At 45.0% G+C, this 15,000-nt stretch overlaps 2 protein-coding genes across 4 annotated transcripts in view; one reads left to right on the top strand and one right to left on the bottom strand.

The window, feature by feature from the left end:
- Positions 1–3,562, top strand: part of LOC126570056 (platelet binding protein GspB) — an 18,961-nt gene extending 15,399 nt beyond the window's left edge. For both annotated transcript variants that reach the window (XM_050227510.1, XM_050227511.1), the window contains one exon: positions 1–3,562. This exon is cut by the window's left edge and continues 1,542 nt beyond it. In XM_050227510.1, coding sequence (XP_050083467.1) covers positions 1–1,193 — 1,193 coding nt within the window. In that variant the 3' untranslated portion in view covers positions 1,194–3,562.
- A 9,578-nt stretch (positions 3,563–13,140) lies between these two features.
- LOC126571431 (sodium-dependent phosphate transporter 2) overlaps positions 13,141–15,000 on the bottom strand; it is a 43,533-nt gene continuing 41,673 nt past the window's right edge. For both annotated transcript variants that reach the window (XM_050229931.1, XM_050229930.1), the window contains exon 7: positions 13,141–15,000. This exon is cut by the window's right edge and continues 884 nt beyond it. The gene's annotated coding sequence lies outside the window, so the exon portion shown is untranslated.

Below are 15,000 nucleotides of genomic sequence, written 5' to 3' on the forward strand. Positions count from 1 at the left end.
ACGGTGATCTGCGTGATCTTAGCCAGCTGCGGGCGGAACTGCGCGAACGTCGGCTAATGCTAGCGAATCTTAGCAATCTGGGATCGGGAACGGGAACGGGAACGGGAGGTGGTCTCAATCTGGAAGCACAGCTCGGTGACAGCAATGACTCACTCGGCCCCGTCAGCTACGGTTCATCGATGGCACCGATCATACAGGAGGAAGCCGATGACGATGATGATGAGGATGATTTCGATGAGCTTGACTATCAACGTGGTAGTAGTGTGGTCGGCGACACCGCTCACACCCAACCATCGGTCAGTGGATACGGTGGTGGTGGTGGTGCAACGGCGGCAGTGGTCGGTCCCGGCCCAAAGTCAGCACCGCTACAAGGTCCGATCAAGTGTGGGAAAAGTCACGGGTGTAAGACGGTGGTGGATGACTTTGTCATCATCCCGGAGGTGGACGAAGACGATCCAGAACCGGACGATCTGTTGACCAACGATACTGCCTTGCTAATACAGGAAGAGGACAGCTCCGAGGAGCATACTCATAGCTGTGGTTCGTCGCAGCAGCAGCAGCAGCAGCAGCAGCAGCCGGAACGTCCCCAGTCGGCCAGTATCGGCGTGTCCTCGGCGCACCGGAGACGTAGCAAAGTGCTCAGTTTCAACACCACCCAGCCCGGACCGTCAGTCAGTCACTTGATAGCGAACGATTGCCAACTGGGTGCCAGCAGTAGCGGTAGCAGTAACAGTGGCAGCGGGAAGGACCTCAGCGAAAGGCACAATCCACGCTGGAACACTCCTTCGACATCCGGTGTTGCAGCGAACGCGACAAATTGTGCTTCACTCTGCCCGGTAGCAAGTTCATCGACCGTTACTGGTGCAGTAACTATGGCAACCGGTTCGGTTGGCCCTGCTGGAGTGACCGGAACGGAGCGGAAACCACTGGCGGGGACGAAGAAATCGTCGGTCCCATCGTTCGAATCCCATGCCAGTGCCGATTCGTGGGCACACTCGAACAGTACCGCCTCGCTGGACAGTCCGTCGATCGGCGGATCGGCAACGCACCATCGCTACTACCATGTGTTCCGGGAGGGCGAACTGGACGCACTGATCAACCATCACGTCACCAGTCTGCACATCGTTTCGTCGTACTATGAGCGTGCTTCCTGGTGTGTCGTGGCGGAAAAGGTACACGTGTGGACTATTTAAACACTGAAGCGTGCTGGAGCGTCCTTTCCTCCCCCCCCCCCCCCCCCCTCCCGGGTTCATCTGAATGGCGCTGAACAACTTTTGTTTAACCGCAGCCTCCTTTGTGTGGGGCGGTCTTTCTTCAACTCTCACCCTTGCTATCGTCGAACTGGCAAACATGACTGATTCTTTGCGCAAAATTCCACGGGGACACGGTCAGGTCATCGTCTCAAACTCTCCAACCAAGCCTCTACGACCTCGCCTTGCGCTAGCGGTGCAACTGTCGAGTTACATTGAACTTATCTCTGTGATTGAACTATAACTGGCATCATGACACTAAGATGACGCAGGACAGTGGCAGAAACAAGTGAATTTTGTGGGCTATGCTGATAGAGCAGCAACATCGACAAAGTGGCACATAATTGTAAAACCATAAACTCCCCAGGGGGGGGGGGGGGTTGCATCAATGTTGTATTAACGTTACTTAGCGCGACTTAGCCCGACAGGGACAGGGACAAGGAGAGGCAGTTACTAGCTGCTGAGCTATTGCTGCTGGTGCTGATGCTAAACACTCATAAAACACAAATGAGATGCGAGGCTCATTCAGTTAAAGATTTCTGTTGCCTCATAAACAAGCTTTATCGAGCCGAAACCGAAAACATTAGCCTATAAGTCAGTAGACAATTCCGATATTATTGCGCGCAAAGAACGTCACGTGACGGTGAAGCAGAAAAAAATGGCGATGAAACAGGGAGTCCTTAATTCGCCCAATGGCAGTACTTCAATAGTGATGTCCCTTCCTAGCTCCTCGTTTAGATATTTGTTTCTGATTTATTCTCTGCCTAAAGTTCCACCAACGAAAGCAGCGGCTGTAATAAGCAATCTCAGTTGAGGACTAGATTAAAGGACAGTGGAGTCCAATTAGAGCTTCGCGTACGAAAAAAAAAACAAAAACTCAAACCACAACTTCCCCCTTCCCACGTACGGCCTAGTCAGGAGGATCAGGGCGCAGGCACTGGCCTGTGTCTTGCTAACAGTCGGTGGATTTCCATTTTTTTCTTTACGATCACATCATAAAAGGTGGAATTTTAAAAGGAGGACAGTTCTACGAACTCTGTGCTGTAAATACGGACTCTGCATTCACATTGATCGCCATAGTTTCTCTCGCAGAACAGAACATTATCATAATCACTCTGCGTAAGCGCATCGCCGTTTAAAATTAAACTTTGTTTTGAGCTCCTTCTGGATTTTTAGGACATTTTGATGTATGGAGTCGAATGTATTGAGAAAAAAAACCCGATCGCAGACTGTACAGCGAAAGATTGGATAATGAGGGAGACGGATCGCGGATCGTATCTTCTTAGCCGTAATTTGTACATTCCTGGCACGCGCCAAACCGCTGCTATTTCGTGTAATGTACTTTTTTTCACCTAAATCTGCGCAAAACGCATACGCAAAACGAACGCTACCTGACGCTAATATTTAGCCCTCTCGAATGTACTGTGCTGCGTGCTTACTAACTAGCAAACAGTTGTTTTGTGTTTCGCGCAACATAAACGTAACAATCGTGTCAAGATCAAGACCATAAGTCCCGGGCACCAAATGGGGTGCACCATCTTTACCTCTCTCCGTTACTCTCCCTCTCTTTCTCTCTCTTTTTACACTCATCCGTTTTTTGGTAACAGTTCTCGGCGTTAAGTGTGCATCGCGCAGTGTAACAGAGGATTACCGCCCCAGCTCTTCACTTTGGGGCCGCGATTTTTTGGTGTGTTTACTACGTGGATTTTTATCGAACGGCGATACAGTGTACCCCGTTGGGAGTGGGGAGGCGAAATGGAAACGAAAATGGGAGCACACAAACAAACAAATAGCAAATCATATCAGCAAATCTCTCTAGTCACAGGAGCGAGCAACAGAAAGCATAAAAAATATGACGCCAGTGTCAAAGCAATAGACTCATAGCAACATGCATCGAAACTGATTAAACAATGCGTTTATTTCGTTGTTAGCGTATCGAATGCTCAACTCAATGGTCTACTCTTGCTTCACAACGAAAGGGGGTTAGTGGAACGTATGCCGGAGATAAGCGGTTGATGCCGATGATATAACTCAACCGCTCTAAGCACAACGTAAACGTATACATAAAACACCCCCCCCCCCCCCCCCACAACCCGAAACCCCAAAAATTCCCAAAACATCTCAAACACAACGATTATTCAAACGCCAATCAGCGAATGATCAACATTAGATTAAACACAAAAACAATCGAAACACACGCAGACAGGGGGGGAGACACAGAGAAAAAGCACACGAAGAAGAAGAAGAAGGAGGAGGAGGAAGCAGAATGACGGTGGAAATCCAAAGTATTACCAGTTACAATCAGAATCAAAGCTCTCGGCGAGAGTGTTTATTATTCCATTGCCTGTTCTTTTGCGCACGGATCTCCTTTAACGATACGGCAAACACACTGATCACACTGAACACTGCTGCTGATAGCAAACGCAACATCGACGCATCGACGGCCTGGTTCTATATACATAAAAAAATATATATATACACACAAAATATAAGAAAAAAACCGTTAGTGAGATGAAGGACATGACATGTCAATGGTATGGCATTTTGCATTTACTCCGTATGTGAAGCGGACGAGGGGGCCGTTACCGTTAGGAACGAATCGGAGGAGACCTGCGCGCCAACTGCGATCCAACCTGAATCGCAGGTGGTGTGATCCTCTCTAACGCTTGGTCGCCATTTTGGTATTTTTAAAAAAGTTTAAGAGAATTAACAAAAAAGTATGTCCATTCTGTTGATAATCAACAGTTTGATTAGAACCAAATCTTTTCGGTGTGTAAGTTTTCCAGCGTAGAATTTGTAAGACATAAGACGTCTCCCTCTCTTTCTCTCTCTCTCCCTTTCTCTCACTCTCGATCACTCGACCTTACGACCTTGTTCCTTATAATCTTTTTCGTGACCTTTTCATGCTCGATCTCGGCCAGGATCTTGTACCAGGAGCGGCCACAGTCCCAGTCAGTGGCACTTGTGCGTGGTCTTGTACTGCCCTTCAAAAACCCAACAGCTGCAGGAGAGAGTTCAATATCAGCAATGCATTTAATCCGATTCTCTTCTACTTTCCTTCTTTTTCTATTGGTTTATTCGAACCGGGCTTATTCCAGAGCGTGCGGAGCATCCGCTACTACTTTTTGTGGCTGTATAAAACTCGTAGCACGTAGTAGGCCTACCATGCCCAACAAACCAAACCAAACCAACCCTGTACATTTTAGCTAAATCAAATGAATTGAATGATCATTCCCGTCATTCCCAACACAGCGCAGAGGAACAACGCTGTGACTGTGCTATCATCGACTGCGGTGCTGCCGGGGGGATTAACTATGCCTAAATACTTTGCAATGCAAAGCCAAATGGCATCAGATTTGACGCCACGGTTACCAGAAATGCACAACGAAAGCGTAATGGCAGTCGCAGGGTCACGCAAACAGTGACTATAACATTGATTCTGCGATCAAAACAGAACTCCACTTCAGCGCCGGGGAAAAGAAACAAAAAAACAACTACAAACTGTATTCCTCGCCCGATCTACTCACATTACGTACCCTAATACCATTGAACTATCACATAACAAACCCATAAAGCCAATCGAGCCAATCGTTACACTCTACTGTTTCGCAAGGTGATAAGAATGAAACCGTTACAACACGCTACAACGCCTTCGCCATTAACAATAAACCCCCTGCTTATCATCGTCTGGCACAAACGGACCCGATCGCTCATAGGATGCTTGCTCTCATATATTTTCCGATTCAAAGCGAAACAATGGCTGATCGGAGCTGTTGTTGTTGTAACAAACCGTTAAAACGTACGTACGAGCCATGGCGGTGTAGTGTAAGTCTGTCGACACTAAGGAAACTAAAACCCCAAACTCTAGGATTCGAAACAAAACTTATATTAAACAAAAAAGCAGCAACACAAAGTGGTAAACAAACACTCTCTCTCTCTCTCTCGACTCGACGCGACTCGACTAAAATCCCCTCCCCGTGTCGGTCGTCGTCTTGAGCAGCAGATGGAGTGGAGTGGAGATCGGCTAGAGTCGTAGAGTGGAAGAAGCCAGCGAAAACCCCCCCCTAAGGCTATACATACTGTTAAAGTAAAATTAATTTATTCCTAAATGAAGGAGATAGCTAATCTAATGCATAACGCGCGCGGGGTTGGGAAAGGGACGAAAGGTTATCGTACAGTTGTTGGCATGCGTCCCACGCGTGGACGGGATAAAACCAATGGGTGGGATCATGATAATACATTAGAATCTGATGGAAAAATCCAATAAACATTAATACGAAAAAAACATGCCCTGAACAATGTGTGCCTTTGTGTCGTTTACTCACATTTCTTTCCGTCGTGAATGTCCTTGAGTAATGTAAGATTACACATTAACGTGGACTCTACGGGATAGCTTTTCACAGCATTTAGACCAGCAAGTAAAAGCATGATGACTCAATACTATCATCTTGTAGCATAGTAATGCGTAAGTTACATTGATTACAGTTTAAAGTTTATCAGTACTGCGTTATCCTTTTTGTGGGTTTTGCGGGTATTTTTATCGGCGCTACAAAAGGATCTTCTTGTCTGACATTTGAAATACTTGCGGCGGATGCTATATTCTCATATTTCAATTATCGGTATAGTTAATATATTTTCCGCATCTTTTGTTGATTCTATCGACATTTTATGTCCAGACCAAGTTATACTACTGTGTCCATCAAAAAAGGGGATACGGCACTCTATTCACTCGTGCGAACGTATTTTTTAATTCTCGTATTTTTTGTAGGTTGCCTGTACTGTGATTGACATCCAAGACAAGTTTAAAAAATAATGATTAGTTTTTGAGTTATGAATTTTCTTGTGAGCTACTCATAGTGCATTCTTCGGTTTTCGCTATGACGAAATTTTTAGAGTAAAGAAGTAGCATAAAATTTGGTTTGCGGATAGGTACAAAATGATGCAGCAAGCCTTTGGTGATTACGCTAAGTTAAATAAAAAAAAAATATAAGGCGGAAAAAAAATATAAGTCGGAAGTCCTAGGTGACCATCAACTTCAATTGACTAGTCAATTGAAAAATGTGTTGGGTCTCAAACGCGTCACAACTCGACTGGTACCGGTACCAGCGACTAGCGTTGGTTATCCGTGAGTTTTTCGCCAAAAACTCCATTCATCCCATTCCAAAACCATCGCTGTAGCCTGATTTAGCACCATTGGAATTCTGGCTATTCGACAAGCTCAAAAAACTCCTCCGAAGACATCGTTTTGAAACGGTAGAGCCGATTCAAGCTGCTGCGAAGAAGGAGCTGCAGGCCATCCCTAAAGTCGACTTTTTCACAAGATTCCAAAACTTGAAAATCCGTTGGCACAAGTGCATTGCATTGGGGAGGGATTACTTTAAAGACGACGAAATTGATTTGGAGGATTAGTTGTTATTATTACTATTTTAACAATGAAATATTCCGTTATCGCTAGCTTTGATATTGATAGGACGCTGCTTGGCTGATCACAAAATCTTTGACGGAATTTCAAATAGGATGTCCTTTTTCGCATTATCTAGCTTCACTAAACTCCTTAAATCGGAAACATCATTTGTACACAATTCTCAGTATTTTTTGTTCCGTGTAATTTTCTGAAATCCCCTTATAGGCTTGAATGAGTCCTAATAGCCTCCCCACACTCGGCCACTTGAGCATTTGCTAATCTGCGAACCATAACCAGGCGTCATCGATTTGGTTTATTTATTGATCCTCCGGTGACTGTGGGTCCCGGGCAAATTGTTTAATGTATCGGAGACACAGACAAGGTTGCATCGTCAACGTACAATGTCGCGCCGAGGGCGGGAACCGCACCAGATGAAGAACGCTGGGCCAGGCCAGGTTAAGGTCGGCAAAACCACAAACAACAATTGAGAAGCAATCCAATCCAATCCATAAGCCAATCAATACTCTCATTTTCATAGATATAAATGCGTTCCATTGGTATGAAAACGGTTGTGACGGTAGCGTGAAAGGACACGTTATGTGATGTAATTAGCGGACACATTTACCAGCCAGCCACAACCACAACCGCGACGGACTCTGTTGTCCCTCAGAAACTGGTCGCGACCACCAAATCCTGCCATTGGACACCGGGGTAGCGTATCCATTTACCTAAATCCAGCCAAAAAATATCGCACCCAGACGCACCTGCTGACTGACTGACGCCCGTAGCAACAGCGAGGTAGCAACCGGCTACCCGAAAGAACTAATGTGTCTCCCTCTCCCTTTACAACGATCTCAATCTAAGCAGACGCAGACATAGGCGGGGAGTGGTTGAAGCATTCACCACTAGCGCCTATCGTCTCTACTTCAATCGGAAGTAATCGAACGTTCTCCCTCGCATGTCTGCCCCACGCCACACACACCTCGGACAAGAATTTGGAGACATATTGTTCACCTGCGTGTATCGTGTGACAATGAGCGACGCATTATGAGCGTCGATGCGGTGATGCTTACCCTTGAGTGCGCTATTGCAATCCTCCATCATTCTGGCAGGCTCATTACCGATGAGAGGGGAGGTGTATAACGCACTACCGAAACCCCGTGGGACCGACAAGTGTCCTGCGCGACCTGTGGCCGTGCTGCGTGCAACGGCCAACGGCCATGTACGGTAGGTGTCGTTGTTGTTACGGCAGCTAATGGGCTATCGGGTAGAATTTGATAAAAATCAATCAGACAGGCACAAGAGCATCGACGCCCGGCCGACCGGCTCGGCCCAGACCGGTTTATGGGATGATTTAGTCATCCCGGGCCTGTTGTTGAAGCCAGTTCAGCTCGTCGTTCGTCACCCGGGCCGGGCAGAAGTCATCATTTTTGCAAACGACCTGCCCTGTTGCCAGTGACAGAGAGGGAAGGGGGACGATCCTGAGTCCTGCAAATCGTCCCGAACCATAAAACGGATACGCGATAGTCCTAGACGCAGCTAGCCAGGCGTCACATCGTACATCGTGAGTGAAGGAGATGATTACCACCATCTTCATATGTGGGTCCCTTTCGATCCATAATCGTTAAAGAACGGGTGCTACGCTTGATAAAATGAGATTGCAGTAACAGTGAACAGTCCATTCGTGAACCGGACAGAGACTGAAGAGGATCTTTGGAAAGTTGACTCGTCGTCCGCACTGGTCCTTGAACAAAGCACTCGAACTTTTTAACTAAATTTATACGTGCAGATTGAGCAAGAAAAAAACATGGACCGGGCTGTGATTGGATTACTGTGTGTAGTGCTTGTGTTCCGCTTGACATCCGGCAATCCTGTATTTTACCAAAGGTAACGAACTGGTTCTTCGATGATACGGTTCCGCTCGCTTTGACCTTTAGGGGTCGTTTTTAGTGTGTTACAATGTCGATAAATAATTTGTGTTTCCGTTTCCACAGGCCAACAGTGATGAACAAAGTGGAGTTTTCCGATCGGGATATAGACGCCGATCGTATCGATCCGCTAATTGAACAATCGGAAGAGGAAGATGGTCGAAGCAACGAAGCCGTCAATACTCGTACGGATATGGCGGGTGTTGGGGAGAATGGTGTTTCTAAGGACATCACTACAGTAACTGAGATTACGGCCAATGAAGCAACCGTAACGCTCACAACTGCTCAGTATATCGAGCCAACTGAGCAGCAGCAGCACACCGGGAATGAGACAAAGGATAATGACAGTACTGAAGCGGAGCTTGACGGTGAAATGACTACAGCCGCAGTGATACCGAGTGATGATACTCCTCCAGATCTGAAACCAACATTACCGTCTCTCTATGACAACAGTACAAAAGACATTGATAACAGTGAATCAGACCATGTGAAAGAGTCCAGCAATGTGTCCGTCAGCGATTTAGAAGCTACCACCAAACCTGTTTCATCAGAATCCAGCGCTACAGTGACGCAAACAGCATTCCCTACTGAAAGGCAAAGTGAAACCACGCAAAGTGTAACAACCGCTGTTAGTGAAACTGTTACTAACGATCTTGAGCTAACATCCTCGCTAATCGTACCAGCTAGCCCGGATTGGTTTCGTGCGTACTCCTCTAGTGACGTGACGGATTCAACAGAGCAAGTGACGAATGCTAGTTCTTCATCGCCAACAGAAGAGCGCATTTCTACTGTGGAAATCACGGAAGAGATTACTATTTCCTCACTAACAGGAATAGAAGAAATATCGCTACCTAGCATCGATAGCAATGCCATTGATAAAACCGACAATAAAGAGTCATCAATCGAAGTTACTACGAAGGATTCTAAAGCAACGTTTAGCTCATCAACGGTTGGGATCACAGTTACGAAAGAATCGGAGGAAACATTACTTGAAACCACGACCGTAATATCAACAGAAGTGACGAAAAGTGAGATAAGTGAAACAACCATGATCACTCCTACATTCACCGTAGTGGAAACAATTGACAGTGAAGAAGAGTCTGCTACGGAGGCGTCAACGCATCAATTCAGTGATATTCCTACAACAGAAAGTTACACTACATCGAATGATGGTAACGACACTGATCCACCATTAACAGAGAGTGAAACCATCGAAGCTACGACAACTACCTCAGTGATTTCTACAACCACCGGGGAAGCACAGAATGAAAACAACGACGATACTACACCCATTGTTACTACCGAATCTATCGAGTCAATTACCCTTATCGAATGGGATATTGTTTCAAAAGTTTACACAACCACAACAGTTGAAAGTGAGAATAGTACTGCAACCCTCCCTGTGACTAGTAACACAATTCAACCCGAGAGTTCCGCCTTAACCGAAGGAGAAATCGATTCCTTAACTTCAACTACTGATACTCCACGCCTTAGTACTACTGAGGTACCAGATGGGATCGATACCACCGTATTCATACCCGTAAGCTCTACATCGATTTCATACGAAGCGGTAGAGGATAGCAGTGCAGCACCTGTGACTGAATCGCCAACGACATTTCAACCAACAACAGATATGATAGAACAAAACGATCCTCACACAACAAGCAAGTATAGCAATACCGATTCGATGAAATCAGCCGATGAAACATCGGCTAGAAGTAACGACGGCAGCAATCAGCAGGACACATCAGTTGAGGATCAATACTCGACATTAGAATCTTTTACGGTACCAACAGATACAGCTACAGCGACTATCGCTCAGAGCATCTCTGAAATAGTGGAAGATATTCCAACTGTTGCACCGGAGGCAATGACCACGGGAATGGATTTAATTGAGGATAATGAAAGTACCACCACATCTGCTTTCCCATCAACAGTAATGTCAACGTTAAATCTCTCAGAGCCAAGAACAACCGCGAAAGGTACTTTAGCTACTGACGATGATAGTGGATTATACACAACGATCAATAACGAATATTTCAATGGGGTAACAACAATTTTATCTTATGGTGAAGATATGAGAACAGAAAAAACTACCACAGTACTGCCGTATACTACTGTTCCAACGCCTTACGTAAATACCATTGATGGCCTAAAAGGTAGTACGGAAAATATGCGACGAAAAACAACTAGCGGTCAGACAAATCCAACATCCACGGACACACCTGAAGAGATTCCGAATACTGAGGAAAATTTCACGAATACACCGCAGGAAACTGGAAGCACTAGCAAGGAAACTGTTTCATTTAGATCCATCTCCATTAGTGACGAGGAAGCTGAACATGAAATTAGCCTAAAGGAAACAACTAGTCCGATCGGATTGGTATCGGATTATGTGACGGAACAAGGAGTTATGGAAAGCACATTAGCTAATGGCTTTGAGGAATTTACAAGCATAGAAGAAACTGATGCGACACTTAAAATCCGATCTTCTGCTAGTAATAGCTTATCACGTACCACATTGCCATCGATAACGTTGGCGACGTCAACGGCTTTAGCAGAGAACGCGTCTGTAGCAAGTGATCCAACAACGGCACTGAACATGTACAGCCACTCCATTGCCTCCGTGGAAACGATTGATCCGTCAACATCTATGTCGGTGAACGAAGAAGATTATCCATCGACATCATTCGCTTTGCTAACACCCGAGAACGGTGCTGCATCCTTGCCAACGACAACCATCCTGTGCTTCGTAGCATCCCTTACTGTGCTTGCGATAAGCGACAATCTACGGTTACATCGAAGGCACTAATTGCTAGCCGGAAGAGCAGTAATATGCAGACTGTTGGGTTCTTCAGCCAAGTATTGACTACTTACCCCGAATGTAGTTCTTATTTCGTTACGTTGTCGTGCGTTTCAGCATCTACCGCCGCCATCTGAAAATGTTATCATTATCGATCTTTCAAATAAATTAACCTAGATGAAGTTTCTTACCCTAGTGCCATTTCCTGAGCCTTTTTTTTTTGTTTGTATGATTCGGAATGTAAGGTCGTCTAATATTTGGCTTGAATATTATGCTGTATCAGACTTAAGTTTATTGGCTCGAAAGCCGAGCTTCATTCTTGGATAGGTTGTAGTCCCCTCTTCATGTGGTCAACATCCATTCACTCTGTCCACACAGACCTTCTACTCCAGATTTTCCGCTAGCACCCTTCGCACACACATCCGTAGACTTCGCTCATGGCAGATATTTCACTCAGAAATCTGGTCCTCTTACATTCGGCTCATTTGACGTGTATTGTTTGGTAGCTATGCATGTCAGCTGCATTTCCCAATTGCATTTCGCCTTTCTGTTCTGTCCAAGTTATTTACTATCGTATTTTCAGGTATTGCCGTGCTTCTTTTCACCAGTGTTGCTTAAACTCTTAATCTTGTTCAATCGGTGCAATTTTCTGCTAGGCTCTATTCGTTAAGCCCTCGTCCACTCGCTTGAAAGATGCTCGGTATACTTTCCCATTGACTTCTGCGTAGTAGTGCTTAACTGTGGTCGCGTTACTCGTTTCTCAGCCATCATCACTCGTTAGAGCATTCAGACAAACATCGATCGACTTTAAGTTCGGTTTTTAATATTGATTTCCTGTGTTACGAGTGACGTTCCACTTTGTATTTTGCACAATTCACATTTTTCGGTAAGAATGGTTAAGGATGGTGGCTTCGCCGGAGATCGGAGGCTTCGTTTTGCAGAAGCTTTGCTAACTTGCACTACGCCGTAGGTTTGAAGCGAGATGAGGATACATGAAATAAGGATGCGCTACGTTAATTGATAACGATAGAGGGTATGAATAGCGATACCAGAAACCAATCATGCTGAGACCATACGTGTAAAATGCAAAATGGCATTGAAAGCAACACTACCGTGTGTTAATCTGTACCACTTTGTACTTGCTTTTGGTTTTGGTTGTAAATTTTAACCAATTTTGGTTCATGGGCACAATGGAAAACCATAATCTGTACCATGATGTTGACACGTAGTTATGCCACCTTGACTACAGCGCGCTCGAAACTGAATACAAAAGGTATCTGGAGCGAGTAAAGGCAAGTTTGTAAAGTGTTATCAAAAGCATCCACAGACACAGAGAGCAAGGACAATTCTCGTCACCAATAGAAGTACACCGCACACTAGATAGAGAGGAAGAATAACGTGTCACGCTTTAGCATTCGACGTGAATCTACGCTAAACATCGTCTACTTTCTTTCCACTAATCTCGCCCTTGTTACCAAACCGAAACCAATCAGCGCAGTAAGTGCTTGTGCCAGTGAAACAAACCACACAATCGGGACAATCTACTTCGGAAGCTGCACCGCCACCCATCTAGAACATCCACAACTTTTAGGTAATTTTTGTATTTTCAATCCCATCATTTTTGGCATTAAATTGGAGAGAATCCATACGAGTTCGAATAGCAGGAGATCATCATCTAAGTGTATTTCGTGTATCTCGGTTTCTAAACGACAATTTAGTTTGGTTTCTTCATCTAATAGTGCAAAGTTGACGGAGTCTGCATAGCAGCTCTCTGAACCGAGCCGCTCTCTTTGATGTTCTTTTATTTAACATACATTTAATATCCATAACAACGGTCGAGTGGCAAACAGTGGTTTTGTGGCAATGCGCCCATCTGATCCCTTCCTCTTGGTTAACAACACACGGACATCGAGACACGGCGGCGCACAGTAGAACTCGTGGGCGTCGGGTCAACTATATATATAGATGTTCATATATATACAGCGAGATTAATAGAGAATCACATTTTGGCTAACAGTTGTATCGTGGGGATCAAGGATTTCACTGGGATATCTACACGTCAAACGGTCTTCCGAGTTAGGTGCTTTCTCGATTGTTTCTCCTTCGCTGGTTATGCTGCCCATAAGCATTCACAACTGTCCCATGTGTAAAAGCGTCCAATTGAGAAACACGTTGAACTATGCCCAAATGTTACAAATCAATTTTGAGTCGATTATCGACCCAATTCGACAAAATCTTCGCAAGATACATTGCTTACCTAAAGGTACATAAGAGATTACCTTCATAAGATATTCACCTTATTTATTCTTCATAACGAATAAACGCATAATACTCAAAGAATGGCTGGATCCACTAGTTTGTTAGTGAATTCGCCAGCCTTTGTTACTGAACTTGCAGAGAGCTAGATAATTTTCATTAGGCAAAGTTGAAAAAGCACATAGGAGTGTTCCTAATATTCCTCCTCTAGAACCGCGTGCGATATTACGCTTCCTCCGAACATGCTGGGACGGAAAAGTTCGGTGGAATTCGAATCACGCATGAACAACGCGACGGTTGAGAATGCAAGGGTCGCTAACATGAATTCACTTGGGCCGTTAATATGGTGACTGCATTCCTTTTCGGTGAACGCTCCCTCGGCTGAAAGCTATGCTAAGGTCAGCTCACAGTTTGTATAGGTTAAGAAGAAAGCAACAATTTGGCAGCATAAGTCAAGAACGCTGGACACGGCAGAAATAAAACCAGAGAAATCGTATCATGTCTAGCCAAGCTTCTCCTTGGTGCGAGCGCGCTCTCGAGCCTGAAGCTTGGCCAAACTGTTGACAATTGACATCCGACGGTTGCGTGTAATTGCTTACTGGTAGTGTAAGGTAGCAGACAAACCTGGACTATAATCGGTACCGGCACTCGATAATCTGGATCTCAGTCTCTGCGTTTCTGGCTCGTTGCGCTTCAGGAAGAAATCATCTTTCGGCAAACCCAACGGTTTCGTTTGCAGAAGTGCGCTGTCAATCAATCAACGTACTGGTGGTTTTGTTTCTGTTTTGAAGATTTGGTATCTGATTTTAATCTTCCCTTTTTTGTTGTTCACCTTCATAGTAGCGCTTTTAGCGTTCGCTCTCTGGCGTGTGAGGGTTTTTGTAAGTTCGGTAAAGCTTACTGTTTAGGAAGTTCCTTAAACTAACCTTTTGGACACATCTTGCCTGCTAAACTCTCACTCTACTTCTGCACTATTGTTCGCACTAATGGACATTTTAGTTTAGACGATACTGTAACCAGTTGGTGGTGGTGGTGGTAGTGGTGTATACAGTAGATGCGTTACTCTGTCCGTTTCCCTGTTCGTTTCATGTTCAACATCCTTTAACTTTGTGTGTTTTTCTCTTTGTTATTTCGGTTCTTCTTTTCATTTTTGTCTTCTTTCTTTCCTGCTTAGTACAGATGGATTATTTGAGCTGCCCTCTTCAATAGCTCTAGGTTTGGTTCGACTTCCAACTTTCAGTAAACTTCCTGCTTTCAGTAACAGACAAATGCTTCGCTTGCCTTAACTGTTGCTTTACCATCCTAGCCCTACATTCGGCGCTTGTCTTCATCTGCTTGACCTGCAACAGAGATAACCAC

The sequence above is a fragment of the Anopheles aquasalis genome, chromosome 2 (assembly GCF_943734665.1).
Source record: "Anopheles aquasalis chromosome 2, idAnoAquaMG_Q_19, whole genome shotgun sequence".
Lineage (NCBI taxonomy): Eukaryota > Metazoa > Arthropoda > Insecta > Diptera > Culicidae > Anopheles > Anopheles aquasalis.